We start from the raw sequence: 17977 nt of genomic DNA on the forward strand, positions 1-17977 counted from the left end.
GACCCATTAGTCAACAAATAGAATTATTATTATTATTGTTAGTAGTAGTAGTAGTAGTTGTAGTAGTAGTAGTAGAAGTAGTAGTAGTAGTTGCAGTCGTAGTAGTGTTCTGATGATGATGATGATGATGATGATAATTAAAATCATGATTATTATTATTATTATTATTACTCAAAGCACATTATTCTGTTTATGTTTATAGTAATTGACATTAATTTTTGGCCATTGTTTTGACCTTTTTTTTACCCCACTTGGCACACCACGATTGCTACCAGGATCGTTTCCCCTGTATCGAAAATGGACTCTTCCAGACCTCGGTATGAACTTGGCTGATTATTGCTATAAATTGTCTAGTCATGTTCGTAATACAGGAAGTTGAATGAGAACTGGGGTATGTCCTAGTGAAAATGTGTTTTATATACGTTGAACACTGCAGAAGCACAAAATGCTAGATACTGGAGAAAAAGCCGTTTATGGCTTATGTGTCATGTGTATGATCAGTTACTTAATGAGAGTGGAAGTTCAAAACGGCATGTGAAGAAGCATGATATGGTAGACTGTTTAAGTTGAATGGAGATTTGATACTGAGGATACATACAGGAGAAAACCATTTAAATGTGTAGTGTGGCGTTAAATAGGAGTGAGATTTGAAACTGCAGATGGAAAAAACATACTGTTGAAAAACTCTTTTTAAGTGTGTCGTATGTGATGAAAGGTTTAGTCAGAGCGGAAATTTAAAGTTGGAACATACTGGAGAAAAACTATAAAACTGTGATGTGTACTATACAAAATTTAGTGATAGCGGACATTTAAATAGGCACATGATGATGCATACTGGTGAAAAACCATAAAAGAGTGTAGAATGTGTGATAAAATGTTTAATGAGAGAGGACCTTTAACAACTCAAATGAGGATACATACTGGAGTAAAACCATTCAAATGTGAAGTGTGTGGTAAAATGTTTACTCAAAATGTTTCTTTAAAGATTCACACGAGGATACATACTGGAGAAAAACCATTCAAGTGTGAAGACTGTGATAAAATGTTTAAACAGAGTGGAGAGTTAAAAAGTCACATTAGGATACATACTGGAGAAAAACCATTCAAGTGTGAACTGTGTGATAAAATGTTTAGTCAGAGTGGATCTTTAAAAATTCACACGAGGATACATACTGGAGAGAAACCATTCAAGTGTGAAGTCTGTGATAAAATGTTTAAACAGAGTGGAGAGTTAAAAAGTCACATTAGGATACATACTGGAGAAAAACCATTCAAGTGTGAACTGTGTGATAGAATGTTTACTCACAATGGATCTTTAAAACTTCACATGATGAAACATACTGGAGAAAAACCATTCAAGTGTGACGTGTGTGATAAAATGTTTAGTTACAATGGATCTTTAAAAATTCACATGATGATACATACTGGAAAAAAAACATTCAAGTGTGAAGTGTGTGATAAAATGTTTAGTCACAATGAATCTTTAAAAATTCACATGAGGATACATAATGGAGAAAAACCATTCAAGTGTGAAGTGTGTGATAAAATGTTTATTCGGAGTGGATCTTTAAAAACTCACATGAGAAGACATACTGGTGAAAGACCATATGACTGTAAAATGTGTGGCAAAATGTTTAGTCAGAGTGGAAATTTAAAAGATCATATGAGGTTACATACTTTTAAAAAACCATATAAGTGTGAAATGTGTGACAAAATGTTTAATCAGAGAGGTGCTTTAAAAACTCACATGAGGATCCATACCAGAGAAAAACTGTTGAAGTGTGAAGTGTGTGATAAAAAATTTAATCATAGTCAAGATTTAAAAATTCACATGATGATTCATACTGGAGAAAAAACATTCAAGTGTGAAGTGTGTCATAAAATGTTTAATCGGAGTGGATCATTAAAACCTCATATGAGGATACATACTGGAGAAAAACCATTCAAGTGTGAAGTGTGTCATAAAATGTTTCATCAGATAGGACATTTAACACAGCACATGAGGATACATACTGGTGAAAGACCTTATAAGTGTGAAATGTGTGATAAAATGTTTAATCAGAGTGCAAATTTAAAAGATCATATGATGTTACATAGTGTTGAAAAAACATTCAAATGTGAAGTTTGTGATAAAGTTTTTAATCGGAGTGTAGGTTTAAAGCTGCACATGAGGATTCATATTGGAGAAAAACCATTCAAGTGTGAAGTGTGTGATAAAATGTTTAGGCGGAGTGGAGAATTAAAAGATCATGTGATGATTCATACAGGAGAAAAACCATTCAAGTGTGAAGTGTGTGATAAAGTTTTTAATCGGCGTGGAAGTTTAAAAGTTCATGTGAGGATTCATACTGGAGAAAAACCATTCAAGTGTGAAGTGTGTGATAAAACTTTTAATCATAGTGGAGGTTTAAGGCAGCACATGAGGATTCATACTGGCGAAAAACCATTCAAGTGTGAATAGTGTGGCATTGTTTAAGAGGAGTGGACATTTAAAACAGCATGTGAGGATTCATACTGGAGACAAACCAATCAAGTGTGACATTTCTAATGAAAGTTTTAGTCAAAGTGGAAATCTGAAGAAATACACAAGGATACATATACATACTGGAGAACAGCCATGTAAGTGTGAAGTGTGATGAAAGCTTTAGTCAGAGTCAAACCCTGAAGAATCACATGCTGGAAAATAAATCATTTAAGTGTGAAGTGTGTGATGAACGGTTTCATTATCTTGGATATTTGAAGGTATACATGTGGAGACATTGTAAAATAGCATTTTAATAGATGCACCTACATGTTGGGTGTTTCAATTCATTTTGAAAGGCTTTAGTTCATTCATTATGCCAACTGTAGTGCTTCAGTTTATCTACATATAATTACAGTATTGTTTTATGGACAACAAAGAAATTGAGCCAAAGAATATGGTATGGAAAAGCAATTGCATTTGCTCTCATGTACATTTTAAAGGGTTGTTTTAAACAAGTTTATAATTTTTTTCAAGTGCTGTTGTTGTAGGGTTTAACGCCAGTTTTCAGCACAAGATAGGCTATACATGGTGGCCAGGATTAATGGTGGAGGAAGAACCCGGAAAACCCCCGAAATGAACCACCGACCTACGAGAAGCTACTGGCAACAGTATATTAAATAAATTCGGAAATTATTTTATTGTTCGGAATTTGAAATTTTTCAATTCCCAAAAACCGATTATATTGATAGTATTGGGTAAAATGCTGTAAGATTATACATGTCTAATATTGTTTCTAAGCTTATGTTTTTATAGGGTAATATACGATATGCCTGTACTGTTATAACATGATAATATATAACCTTATTTTGGTATAGGGTGAGACACTTTGCTTTTTCTTGTATAAGATTAGACTTTCTTACCTTATTCTGGTATAAGGTAAGATATTATTTGCTTATATTGGTATAAAATAAGACACCATGGTATTATACTTGTATAACATTTTACTATCTAACCTTATACTGGTATAAGTTAAGACACTATGCTTATTCTGATATACATTAAGAGATCACAATATTATGCTTGTATAATATTCTAACCTTATTCTGGTATAGGGTAAGACCTCCTAGTCTTGTATATGATAATACTTTCTAACCTCATTCTGGTATAAGGTAAGACACCCCAGTCTTATATATGATTATACTTTCTAACCTTATTCTGGTATAAGGTAAGACACACTAGTCTTGTATAAGATGAGACTTTCTAACCTTATTGTAAGGTAAAACAACCTAGTCTTGTATATGATTATACTTTCTAACCTTATTCTGGTATAAGGTAAGACACCCTAGTCTTGTATATGATTATACTTTCTAACCTTATTCTGGTATAAGGTAAGACACCCTAGTCTTGTATAAGATGAGACTTTCTAACCTTATTATAAGGTAAGACAACCTAGTCTTGTATATGATTATACTTTCTAACCTTATTGTATAATATAAGACACCCTAGTCTTATATATGATTATACTTTCTAACCTTATTCTGGTATCAGGTAAGGAATTTTTTAAAATTAGAATTTCTAACATTATGGTTGTATAAGGTAAGGCAACCAAGTCTTCTATTAACTTAACAATTGACATTCTAACTTTTCTGTTAAGACTTTTGAACTGTATTGTTTGATATAGGTTAATATGCTTAATTATTATACTTGTTTGAGATTATACATTATATCATTATATTATTTTTCAAATATATAACAAACACCATTTTTACAATTATATGTATTTATTAATGTGTAACAAATTTCAAACCAGTAACATGTGACTCTTTACATCCAATTAAATGTGGCTAATGCTGTCTATTTATAAAGATTTTGATTGATTGTACTTTGAAATATGTATAATGAAAAATAAAAGACACAATTACACACACACACACACATACACATTCTTTATTTCCAAAAGGACAAATCACTTTTTGAACAGTTAAATATGTAAAAAGGCTGTCAGGAATAACTGGATTAAATTTATTGTATCATTAGGCCTAGTCCAGCGGGTAAAAATCCCACAAGGGTAATAGAAAAAGCAAGTACTCTTATTAAACACATTTATACCAACCTACCAGACAATGTGGTTTGTGTTGATATACCAAATGTTGGTCTTAGTGACCACTATCCTACTGTTTTGACAAGAAAGGTTAAATACAAGAGAAGTAAGAAAAATCTACACAAAACTATCACTTACAGATTGTTCAAATTTTTTTAATGAAGTAAAATTTCTCAGTGACTTACATGGATTATGATCCAAAATTTGATTGACATATAGAATAAAATTTGATTGACATATAGAATAAAATTTGATTGACATATAGAATAAAATCCGAATTTGAGGATGTACTTACTAGTTAATTTAGTCTTTAAGCATGCACCTCTTAAAGTACATATAGTAAAAAATGAACTCCAACCAAGTTTGATTACTACTGAAATCAAAGATGCTATGAAAATTAAATACCTAATCAAGGTTATTGGAAATCATGCATACCGGTACTATACATTAAGGAGAACAAAAATTACAACTATGATTAAAAAAGCTATATAAAAATAATATTGTCAATCATTGCTTTAAATACAAAAATCATCACAAACTTCATTAGGAAGTTCTTCAATGAACACACTGGAGGAACACAGAAAGATCAGACAAATGAAATTCACTCTTCTTCTGGTAAATGTCACCATAGTCACTGATGACACTAACATTGCAAATGTTTTCAATCAATTTTAACCAACATTTACCACAAATCTAAAATATCCAGTGATATAAAACATCTTTAATGAACTTAAAGGTTCCGCAGCAGCTGATTCTCTAAGGAGGAATGTTATTCTCTACCCACCATGTTTACAAAAATTGTATTACAAAATGTTTCTGTGAAACTGATACCAAGAAGCTAAAAGACTTGATCATATTGGTCCGCAACTCATTAAATCGTCTGTCTCTGCTATTTTAGATAGCAGAACATTCAGAATAAATTTAATTATTTCAATCTCATCTCTCCCCAAAATATGGACAACTGCAAAAGTAATTTCATTTCTCAAATGTGGTTATAAGGATGATGGCCAATCTCAGTGCTACCAAAATTGTCAACATTGATTGAAAAATATGTCAATGACTGATTCATGTCATATTTAACTAAGCACTTGCTGTTACACCCTAATCAATCAAGCTTTAGACAGAAACATTCATGAGAGACTGTCTTGATCTCCCCAACTAATAAATGTCTTCAAGCACTTGACTAAGGTAGAATAATAGGATCTGTATTAGCAGATATCAAGAAAGCTTTTGACATTCTGTAGTTCTCAACAGAGTTGGGAGGGTATGAAGTGTATAGGTCCATAGTCTATGTGCATGGATCTGTGTTTTCTTTATTAGTTCATTTCACACAACATTTATAATTTTATATCTGTATAAGTTATTTGTCAGGTCTTTGTCATTAAATGTAGCCAAGAGTATATAATTTGTTTCACATGAAGTATTTACAACTAGTTACGTGGTATAACTACATGTAAATATGCTGACCTTAAAATATATTGCGCTATTCATGCATATAGGATATAATTGACCATGGAATGAATTAGCATAATACCAAAATGCTTGACATTGTATGCATGTGTGTTTTGTCTATCTCTAAATGTTTTTGTATTGTATCTTATCAAATATGGATTGAACATATGTTTCTATGTTTTTGTTATATATTTTTTGTTGTTTTTGTTTGATTTTAGAACAACTAAGTCAGGCACAGCATAAGATACCATGGGTTTCTTTTTTTAAAGTAGTTCTGAGTGGGTTGACAACTTGACAGAGACGACTGGTCTGAGATGATTATACATATCATAAAAATTAAGGTTAACAAAACAGCTAGATTTCGCTGTCACATGGTTGAGAAATATAGATAAACAGCATATTCCATATATGTTTATGCATAATGTGTAATGAAGTTTGAAATAGTGTAATGATTACGACACAAGTGTAATGGTTGGCGTATATACTTAAACATACAAATTTAACACTTTCTTGACCTAATATTTTTAAATGTTAATGAATGGTCAAAATTTGAAGATTTATGTGTTCTTGTTCCATCTAATTTATATTAGTAAGTATCATATTCCTCTACTTTCACTTTAATTTTTTTAGGTAAATACCCTGATGGTGTAAGATTGAATCCCCAACACCATATCTGGGCTGGTGACACATCTTCTGTCCATACTATTCTTTCTCCCCTCTCCCCAGTAGCTCTGATTGTACAAGGTGACCAGCTGCCACTCGTAGATCCCTTGTACCACTTTATTTTTAGTTGACTTTCCGAAATATCAATAACCTGGCCTAACTGAGGCCATTCACCCGCATATTTTGGTAGGTCCAAAAGCACCATGTCATCCAACTGAATCGGCTGGATACACAATTTGAACTTGCTTTGTTTCCCAATGAGAACCTGAAATTTGGTATATCGTAAAATCTTAATTTCACACTTGAGAAAATTATTGTACATAATTGGAATCGAAAACAAAATTGATATACTGCTACATTAATTATATCTGCAAATTAATTGTTCAAATGAGTAAATTTAGTTATTTCTCTGCACACTTTATGATTTATATATGCATCAAATGTTTAACAACATTAATAAAACAAAAGACAATCTTTGTTTCGTTTACGATCAAAATACGCTTACATAGACTTTCAATAAAAGATCTGTTTTATTAAATTAAACATAATTTGCCTAATAATAATGTTATTATACTTATAGCATTGTCCTTTTGTGTGAACATACTTAGACTTTTCTTAGTTTTATGACTGACAATATTACCTCATAAAAGTTAATTGTATTAGTAGAAACTGTTATAATACTTACAGGAGGAATACATGCATCTTCATCTACAAATTCAAAAACACTGGTAGGCAACTCTTCCTCTATGTTTTGGATTTCTCCTGCAAGGAAAATAATTGATGCATAAAAATGTCTGGAATTGATGATATTATGTAATATTATGTTTTGGTCAATTGTCACATCATTTATCAATATCAGCAACATTTTCAAATAACATTGAAACTGGATAGATCCATGTCTTGAAATATTGTAAATTGTATGCCTTTATGTGATAACTTTTTAGTTAAAGCATAAATTACATTTATTAAATGTGTTTTTATTATTAGGTATGCCAAGTTGTTATATTTTATCAAGTTTGACTTTATATCTCCATGTGTTTATATAACTGCTTTATATACTCCATAATGTTTTTTCTGTTATGCAACAACTGCAAGTTTTCATTATGAATTTTAATCTTATAAACTAGTTACATTATGAAAAATATTGTGTAATTTTTCCCCGGGTTCATCCATTCACCTTTTAAACAGGCCGACATATATAACCTATCTTGTGCTGAAAAATGGCATTAAACCCTACAACAACTACTAATACAAATACCATGATCATCCATTATATATACAACTTACCATTGCCAGAAGTTGATCATTTTAAAATTTATAATGGCCACTCAGCATCAACATATTCCAAGTCTGCAAATAATTGATATGCAAATATAAAATTTTGCTTATTTCGTATAGAATATTTTCATTTTAAAGGTCTATTACATACGCACTTGTTATGACATTTGTTAGAATAATTTATTTTAGTTTCCTTATTAATTCATATTTCTTGTTACTTTGGTCGCTTAATTACTTAAAAATAAAAATGTTGAAATCTTCATATAATAATATTTGATACTGATTGCTTAGTCATATTATATTATTATAATTTACTACAAAATCATTAAAAATCTTAAATTTTGTATTTCATGTAATTTCCTACACTGAGATGACCTAAAGTGAGTGATAAATGTATCAATAAAAACAATATAACTTATTACCTTTGTCAAAATCCCTAAAAAATTTTGATCCACCAGGTTTTGTCATCGTCACTGTTGAAAAATTGAAAGCTATTACGAATATCAGCTTCCAATTTTTCAACCTCAATATCATCAAAATTTGGAGACACAAGGCTTGGGATACCGAGTGGGTTGCTCTTTATAATATACCCATCACACTTAATCCATGACTGAAAATGAAAATTTATTCTCAGTCGGTATGGTATTATTAAAGTACATAAATTGTATCATGTTATATTTTGTTTGTAATAATTATTATTATAGACATTATAATTTACGACAGGTTTAAAATATATTAACTATATGTAAATACAAGTACACCGCTCCCTCGATAACTCGCGCCCGGATAACTCGCGATATCGCTTATAACGCGGTGTCCGTCTTGGCTCCCGATTTTTTCCAGAGAAAATGTATTTAAAATATCTTTAAAATATGCTGAACATGAAAACATTACGATAAGAATTGATAAATTAAACCTTGATACATTGCTCGTTTTATCGTCGAAAATGGTGATTAAAGCCCGTAAAAATATAATCCATATTTTGAAATTTGCAAGTTCTAAAGAAGAATTAATTTCAGAGATCTCGAAAATACTTAATTACGCGTATTTGGACGCCAATTTTTGATCTGGGACGCAGAGAATCACTGAGGCGGGAGTCCTCCGTACGCATGTAATAGGTGCGCGGGAAAATTCAAAGATTTGCCGGTCCTGTTTCAGCCACCTGCTTTGTGGGAAAATGTGTTGATCTGTTAACTGTACTGATATTTACAATGACAGAATTCAGTGACTGAAAGACTCTTTGATGTACTATTGCCATTTTATAAGAGTACATTAAAAAAAAAAACAAAAAAAAAACATGATGTGACAGCTAGGCGGCTAGTTCAAAGGCTTTGACTAGCGGCCGAGTGAGAAAATGTACTGATATTTAGTGATTGAATTCAGAGGCAGAAAGACCCAGTTTTAACATCCTAGCGAGACCTCTGTTTAAAGATATCATATATTATGTAAGTTTTTATGATAAATAGTTGTCAGTATACTGTAAATAAACAGTCTGGTGAAATAGCGATCAATGAAAACCTCTGGTAAATGCTAACAGGTGGCAACAGAGAATGAAATAAACACCAATTAAACGTCTTCCTGTGTGAAAGTCACGTTCTAATCCTTTAATTCCGTTTCAGTGTAAACATTATAATCACAACATATTCTGTTCATTGAAAACATGAAAAGAGTCAATCGACATTTTAAGCTGTGTCTTGTCATTTTTTATCAGAAATCACAGGAGTGGGTGGGTGGGAGATTGTTGTTATTATTGTGCAAGGTGTTGATATAGATAAAACTTCATATCAAATGATCGGGTAACAGGGAACCAAAAGTAGTCTGCAGAATTTATTGAGGTGTAAAAAAGTAACCAGATAAGTATCACGTGACTGTTTACATCCAATCAAAGTGCAGAGAACACAGTCAATTTATAAAAGTTGAAATTATGTATATAATTAATATTTTGTTAATATCACATACAGAAACCAATAATACTTGCTTTTTCAATGCATTATATAAACTTGCTTTATATATACACATTAAAGAACATAAATTATTGTATGTGGTAAGATCTATATAACAACACCTTTCCAATAATCATTATTGTTTTATATTAATCTGCATTGATTATATTATTATTAATAACATTTGGGTGTTGTGCATGAATAATGAAATATGAAGGAGCATAATTTATCAAATTAAACCTCACCTGTTTTTGTTTTCTCTGAAACAATTGTCCATTTGAAGATACAGAACTTTGGGCAAACTGTCTTTTAACATCAAAAATACCTCCATTAAAATTGTTATTGTCAGATTACTGGAATGGCTCCACTGGAACATATCAAAGAAGCCATATGTTCCGATTCCATGTACAATGACACCAGTTAGATGCATTTTAAGTTTCCACATGGAACTAGTATATTTGCTTGCATACACGAAATGCGGAACATATGTCTTACTTTGATCCATTCCATCAATAATAACTGACAGGTATTTTGATGGGTATGATCTGGCCTTTGTCTGGTGTTTATAATATTTTTGTCTTTCAGCACTGCAAATAAAAATATATAATAAATTGATGAGTAAACACAGTGTCGATTTATGAGGACTGTTATTTACATGCCTATAAATGTATTAAATAAATTAAGGACTGGTATTATAATGACCTCATTACGATCAAGCAGGACGCTAAAACATGTATTACTACGCTCAATTAAGATTGATAATTTTTAATGATGCAAACAAAATAACATAACGAGTAATTGAAATTTTAATTATAAGAGTTTAACATTGTTTTATTCTGAGTTTATCGTGGTATAAAATGTTGGTTGCCGACTCACACAGCTTCAGGCATTATTTGCTGTGTGAGTCGGCAGCCAACATTTTATACCACGATAAACTCAGAATAAAACAACTTTAAACTCTTAAGGGAAGGAGTAATATAGTTTTGATATTCCACCAAGTATGAAGCAAAAATATGATGTGAGCCAACCATTTCTCTGCAATTCAATGCTATTTGTTGGATTTTCCTGCTTCATTTCAGCTGTTCAAGTCCCCATGTTATATAACCAAAGAGTATGATCATGCACACGCTTAACATTAACAAATAGGTGCAGTTTAAAGCATCTGGGGTGATGCTGTAAAGTTAATCGTGTGTTCCCTAACTTGATTCAATAATTGTAAGATGAATCCAAAATCCAAATAAAACACTGATATAACAAATAGCTAGATTTTTCGGCTTCAATCAGTTCTGATATAAATATGGCTTTAAAACAATAGGTTCATATAGGTAATGACCAAAAATGTTCCAAAATACATCACCAATCTGATTGCTGTAAATATTGTAATGACACAAAAACAATTGAATTATTTATTAATAAGAACAATAACTTACGTTTGTTTCTTCAAATGACAATCTCGGCTTGTCTTTAGCATCTCCAGTTCTTTAGCATTTCTGGTCTTAGCAATACTTATTTTGATAGATGTACATATATTGCAGTTGGAAAATCTTGATTTCTGTAAGTACATTTTATACAAATTTGTTAAAAATAAGTGCCATAAAAAAGATCTTGAAAACATTATTTTTTAAATAAATTTATCTGAATATTTCTCATATTACTAACATTATTACCTAAAATATATTCATTCTTTACATTGTATAATTTATAAGAAGACTTGATCATTTTACTGATAATATTCACATTTGATGTACTAGATTTTCAATATGTTCATTGCTTTTAAGTAAAAATGTGGACTATAATTTGAAGAAAACATTTTTTAATGTATTAACTTTGTAGATCTTGTTACATCTGTGAAGATTTAATAAACTGAAAATTAAAGGGTCATTACCATTTGACTACTGATCTAAATTAGCGTCAATACATACCGAGAAAATGTTATACAAGACCTTTCATTTTAAAAACAATCATCAAAATCAATACAATATTTATGATTAAAGTTTATTGCCTGGTAAATCTACAGATAAAATATGTTATTTGATTTATTAAATTACAGTGTTGGAAATACAGTTTGCCACTTTGAATTGCAAAGATACCTTTGGTATTGCAATATGATGCATTTCTTTCCTCCATAGCCTCATGAAATGTGACAACGAAATCATCAAATTGTCAGCAATTATATCTGTCTTCATTTCCTCAAACAGACTTGTTTTTGTGCAACAACTGGGCAGATGGAATTTCTTTGAGTCTGGCAAATTTTCAGCAACTTTTTCACATAACCACATTAGCCGAATCCAAAACTCGAACCGACACAGACAGAGGTGAGATGGCAGTGATCCGTAACAGTGAGTGCTTTAGACCACACGGCCACTCGGGGCCCATTTTTCAAGTGCCGTTATTTGTTTTATTAGTGAACTTTCATGAAGTAGAAAAGGAATAATTCAGGTTTAAGGATAGTTGATTAAGCGTTTTTACTAATTTCAATTACAATACCTTAGTTTAGTTGCTCTAGTCATTTGAATTTCATTATCATTTCTACATTGTTCTTTAAAGTCATGTGGTCAAAATACACTGTATATGAATATGATAATTTTTATACAAGTAGAGAATGTTTTCATAATGTTGATACAACTCAGATGTGACTTAAATAGTCTCACATACCTATTCAAAATAGCTAAGGTTATGATACCATTTACTGACATCACTAATTACTCAGACTTAAACCAAAAAGAGTAATAAAATTCAAATCTTACACTAGCCTTGAAACCAAATATTTTGTAGAAAATCAGGTCACTAACAATCCTAATGGTTTTGTTAAAAGCTGGAGGATTACTGCACAATTTAGAATCTATTTCGTTTATATTAAATTGACTTGTGTGTTTATTCAGATTTCAAATTCTTTGACCTAAAGCAGCGCTTTCCTCCATGTCCTGATGTTGACAGAAAATTATTAGTCCATAAGATGCTATTGGCTCAGAGGTCTTGCTAGGATTTTAAAACTAGGAGTCCAGGACTCCTATTTTGGAAAAAAACAGGAGTCTCACCAGCAAAAGTTGCAGTCTCCTATCAGAAGGATGTTGGGCATACCTAAAGTCGCTAAATTTCCAGATGATTAGAACCAGTGGTTGCCAATAAGTTTAATTTTCTAACTTCTTTACAACACTGATATATAACTGTTGTTTGTCCATTAAAGTGAGAGTGAATCATGACAGGAAAATTCTTACTCCATGCACTAAGCTAAGCATCACACATATTGTTCCATGTGAAATGTGAAATAACAGTTCTAGCAACTTCTAGCACTCTTTTAAATCCTGTTACAATCTTCGCCAGTTTGCCCCAAAATACTTAAACAAATCTGCAAACAGCATTTTGTCTAACTCTCAACATGTCTTCATTTCGAGGTCACATGCACTGCTTATTTGGCTAGACTTGGAAACGAACACAATAATGAAAAGTAAAGTTATTCATTTGATGTACTCTTACACAAAAGTACATCACTGGGTCTTTCTATCTCTGTATTCAGTCATTGTAAATATCAGTACATTCTCCCACCACTCTGCAGCTAGTCATGCCTTTAAACTTGCCGCCAAGCTGTTGGGTCATAATCTCCAGATGTAGTCTTACATGACTACATGTACACCTGGGGGTCTTTCAGCCTCTGAATTTTCTCATTGTAAATATTAGCACAGCTAAAATGATCATTTGATCAATACATTTTCACACTCAGCAGATGGTTGAATCAGGACTGGCAAGCCCTTGAATTTGCCGTCCGGCAAATGTGTGCATATGGAGGTCTCCTGAATAAATGATTTTCTGCATCCCAGTTATAAAAAACATTGTGTCCAAATACGCGTGATTAAGTGTTTTCGACACCCCTTTGTCTGGTCTTTAGGAGTCGGTAAGACTTCTTACAAGATCTTGAATCACTTTTATTGTCAAAAGTTTATAAGTGATATTTCTAAATACTGTAGATCTAGTTACACTTGTTAAATGCATTGTAAAAGCTTTGATAACATTTGTTTAAATACATTTTATGGACATCCCAAATCTGCCCCACCTAATCAAGGGTCAGAGTTTGTGTCTGGAACTGTTCACAATGTTCTGCGTAAATTATGCATCAGCTTTAAATCTTCTGTCACCAAGAGTCCAGGCGTTTTCTAGTAATTTCATATATCTTTGAAAAATATGAGTTGGTCATACTGATTTCACAATCTGAATAAATGATGGACGAAACCTAAAGATTACATAACAAATGGAAACAGATTTTTAAATGGATTTTTAATACTGTATTTAGGTTAAGATCACCTCATTGTGTATTAAGTAAAACTTTAAGAACATTAAACAAAACACAGATGAAGAAGTAAAGAAAACAAAATATTACTTAAAAAGGAACATAAAATATGTATTCAATCAATGAGAGTGAAACAAACAAGACAGAAATAGACTCTAAAACAAAGGCCTTAAAATATTTGCACCAATTTATCTTCAACTCGACAGAAACAAAACACACAGAGTAGCAATGATTGAGTAGAATCTCGTTTCTAAAAGAACTGTGAGGTACATGAAAGGGCCATTGCTAAATTTAAACAAGTGGGTTGAAAAGTCCTCACCACTGGACAGCTCTGTAAAATTGCACTTGAATCTATTCTCTAATAAACAAATCATTTTTACATATGGACAAACCACCCTAACATGGCACCGTTAAATCATTATCCACTTATGCTGATGTCTGTCCTTAGTACTCTGTGTGGTATAATATGACCTAAATAGTCATGCTACCAAACTAGCTACAATCGATCACCTCAATTAAACAAATGAAAAAATCGTGTCTCCGTATGTGGGTTACAATTATTTGATTTTCTGCAGCAATAACAAACTTGCATTTATTTGCTCCTTCAAAGACCCCTTTAGCGCCGCTTTCAGTGACATATGAAACTTCATCAAAGCAAGCCAAAGACTGTATATTTCAGAAAGTCGGCAACAAACTTAAATAAAATCATTGTCTCTTTTTTCAGAGTGAACATGTTTATTGTGCTGTGAAAATTTCCTGTGTAGAACAAAAGTTCACCGCTCCGGTGGCCTAGTGGTTAGAGCGTCCGCCTTGGATGCGGAAGGTCTTGGGTTCGATCCCCGGCCGAGTCATACCAGAGACTTTAAAAATGGTACTAACAGCCGCCTCGCTTGGCGCTCAGCATTAAGAGGTTAGTGTTAGGACTGGTCGGCCCGGTGTCAGGATAATGTGACTGGGTGGGACATTATGCTACATGTCTGCGGCATGATGCCCCAGTGCTAGACATCACTATAAACTGCCACACTGCAGACATCGTAGCGATATGACTGAAAAATTGTTAAAGCTACGTTAAAAATCCAAATCACAGCAACAGCAACAACAAAAAGTTCGTGTTTACAATCGCTACCAATGGCTGTTTAAAACCCCAATTAAAGTTTAAATGTTTTCAAACGATAGTTATCTGGCCGTCAAGTTAAATGAAATGGAGATATCTTGCAAGAATGTTAAAACTCTTTAATTTGTTCACGTTCTCATTTCCCTATGAATAGCCTCAACCCCTTTATAGCCTCGGCATCATGGTATTTGTCTCTAGCTGACCCAAATAAAAAGCCAATTTAAGTAGATGTACATTAGGCATATCAACAACTATACAGCCTCGTGCTACTCGGATAAAAAGCCAATTTAAGTAGATGTACATTAGGCATATCAACAACTATACAGCCTCGTGCTACTCGGATAATATCAAAGTGAATTATTTCGACAAAAGTGTTTGTTGCTAATGGGGTATCGATCAAACGAGGACTACCGCTTTTTATATATACGTTTTAGTTGTGTGTTATAACGAGACTTGAATGATTCATGAATTTTCTATCAGTTTATCGAATACTTGAATTATGGATGTTTCATATACATGTACATTATTTAACATGTTGTGGAGTGTATTACACCAATGTAAAAACTTGAATGATCCATGAATTTTCTATCAGATTATCGAATACTTGAAAGATGGATGTTTCATATCCATGTACATTATTTAACATGTTGTGGAGTGTACTACACCAATGTAAGTTGCCATTATACATTGTATTTCAGACTGAGTCGTCTTCATTTAATCACACGATTCTTTGTTTCTGTGTAAATCCTATTCACTGGCTACATATCGTCCCGAAAATATTTCAACTTTGCATGGTATATTATTACTTTTAGAATTTTCTAAAAATTGCATCCAGCAAATAAAATCATGTTCAGTAAACAAGACAACAATAAGCCTCTTCCAAAATTTAAAGTCTGTACAAATGTATATGAAGGAATATTCAGATTCTTGGGGGAAAAGTAGGACGGGCAAGAATAATGTAATTAAATATAACGTGTTGACATCAGTGTATCATGTTGAAAGAATGATTGCTATCAGCAAGCGAAATTGAAGAAGAAAATAATTCCAAAGGACTAGGTGAAATTGATAGACGTTTCAGTCTTAAAACCCCATATCCCTAATGTACATCAACCACTTGACTTAAACACCACATTTTGAGCAAGCATTGTATTTTTTCGAGTTAAAAACCTCTGATTTTTCAATTATGCTTTATTTCACATCTTGTCAAAGCAATTTCAGTCGAGATTGCCTAACTCTAGAAGAGAAGGTAGTATCTAATTCCTTAGGATCAAGCTTGCATGTGAATTTCACTGAAAATAACTACATTAGATATCCACCATTTGCATGAATGCTATTATCACTTTGTAGTAGATCTAATTGTCAATTATTATATTTTAAAAATCCAAATTGTTTCATCAGTTAAAAAGTCCTGGGACTTGGCAGAAAAGGAAACATGATAGTATCAATAAAATGAGAAATATTTCACACAAAATCCAGTTGGTAATTCACATTAAATAGTTGCAATTCCATTAAAGTTACATAAGGGAAGTTAACAAAATGTCCCAAATACACATTATTGCACTTCAGTCGATGTGAAGGAAAAAATGACTACAATGAACAAGCATTTTAAATCTTACTGTACTTTATTCAGAATCAGTTTCTAGTTGTATTCTTAATATTTCAATAGTTCCATTTTTGCGTTTGACAATGTCATAACACATTTTTATGTCTCAAGCTGTTTAAATAACTGCTCTCACATAGACACGGTAGCTCATGATTGCGGTAAGGGAATATGCTTCAAAATAAGTTCACAATTGTGTAATTTATAACAAAACCACAGAGAAATAGGAAAATTGAACAGCAAAAAACAGCAATATAATGAAAATGTGTTTTTATTTGGCTAATATAGGAAGCTCCATTAAGTGTTGGGATGCATATGAAATGCACAGTTGCAAGATTTAAATGGACTTTAGAAGACATACATTTGTTAAATTGTTTTTCGATGAATTTAACATCTGATATCTTTTAAAAAGCATTAATGAGATTTCTCTGTTTTAATCTAAAATAAACAATGAAAGGTGATAGTAACTTTTTTAATTTCACGTGCACACATTACATCTTTCTGTGGCTACAATAATGACATCATAAATAGAGGACATGCAGCTTAATTTAATCGTTGAAGTCAGCTTTTTTGAAAATATAATTTTCTTATATATATATATATATATATATATATATATATATATATATATATATATATATATATATATATATATATAATTCACCATATTTTTATTTTAATTACTTATTGAATTTAATTGAGTTAATATTTTAGAACAAAATGTTTAATCAAATAAACAAGGTATTTGCAGGTAACCAAAATGACTTCGAAAATTTCATTAATAACTCTATCATCTATAAGTTTGTTGGGATTAATTGTTAGATAAAATGAGAATTATTGTATCCATTGCAGAAAAACCTTTAGAGAAAATAACATTATAGACTAGAGTGGAGCAACTTGCTGCCAAACGTCAGCTTAATCATTATATTGAATCTAGAAAACTTCCAGCAAATTTGCAGTGTCAAAATGCCAAGGTTAAAGAAGCTGCTTTCGGCAACAGAAGTTGGCAGCAAATTAAATATTTTATTCGGAGGAGAACTGAAAAAGATTCAAAATGTTTGAAATCAGCGTACATGT

At 31.8% G+C, this 17977-nt stretch overlaps 2 protein-coding genes across 2 annotated transcripts; one reads left to right on the top strand and one right to left on the bottom strand.

Annotated features, from left to right (window-relative positions):
* Nucleotides 1-357: 357 nt before the first annotated feature.
* LOC149789748 (uncharacterized) lies at nucleotides 358-8625 on the top strand. The gene has a single exon (XM_089971761.1). The coding sequence runs from the start codon at nucleotides 863-865 to the stop codon at nucleotides 2459-2461; it is 1599 nt and encodes a 532-aa protein (XP_089827887.1). The 5' UTR covers nucleotides 358-862; the 3' UTR covers nucleotides 2462-8625.
* Nucleotides 8626-9718: 1093 nt separating this feature from the next.
* Nucleotides 9719-12180, bottom strand: LOC149789749 (uncharacterized). The gene is made up of 3 exons (XM_089973111.1): nucleotides 11950-12180; nucleotides 11332-11453; nucleotides 9719-10560 (listed from the first exon to the last, which is right to left on the bottom strand). Exons 1-3 carry the CDS (start codon nucleotides 12178-12180, stop codon nucleotides 10143-10145), a joined length of 771 nt encoding a protein of 256 aa, XP_089829237.1. The 3' UTR covers nucleotides 9719-10142.
* Between the last annotated feature and the right edge of the window lie 5797 nt (nucleotides 12181-17977).

Source organism: Sinohyriopsis cumingii, chromosome 10 (assembly GCF_028554795.1).
Source record: "Sinohyriopsis cumingii isolate HCF-2022 chromosome 10, ASM2855479v2, whole genome shotgun sequence".
In the NCBI taxonomy this organism is placed as follows: domain Eukaryota; kingdom Metazoa; phylum Mollusca; class Bivalvia; order Unionida; family Unionidae; genus Sinohyriopsis; species Sinohyriopsis cumingii.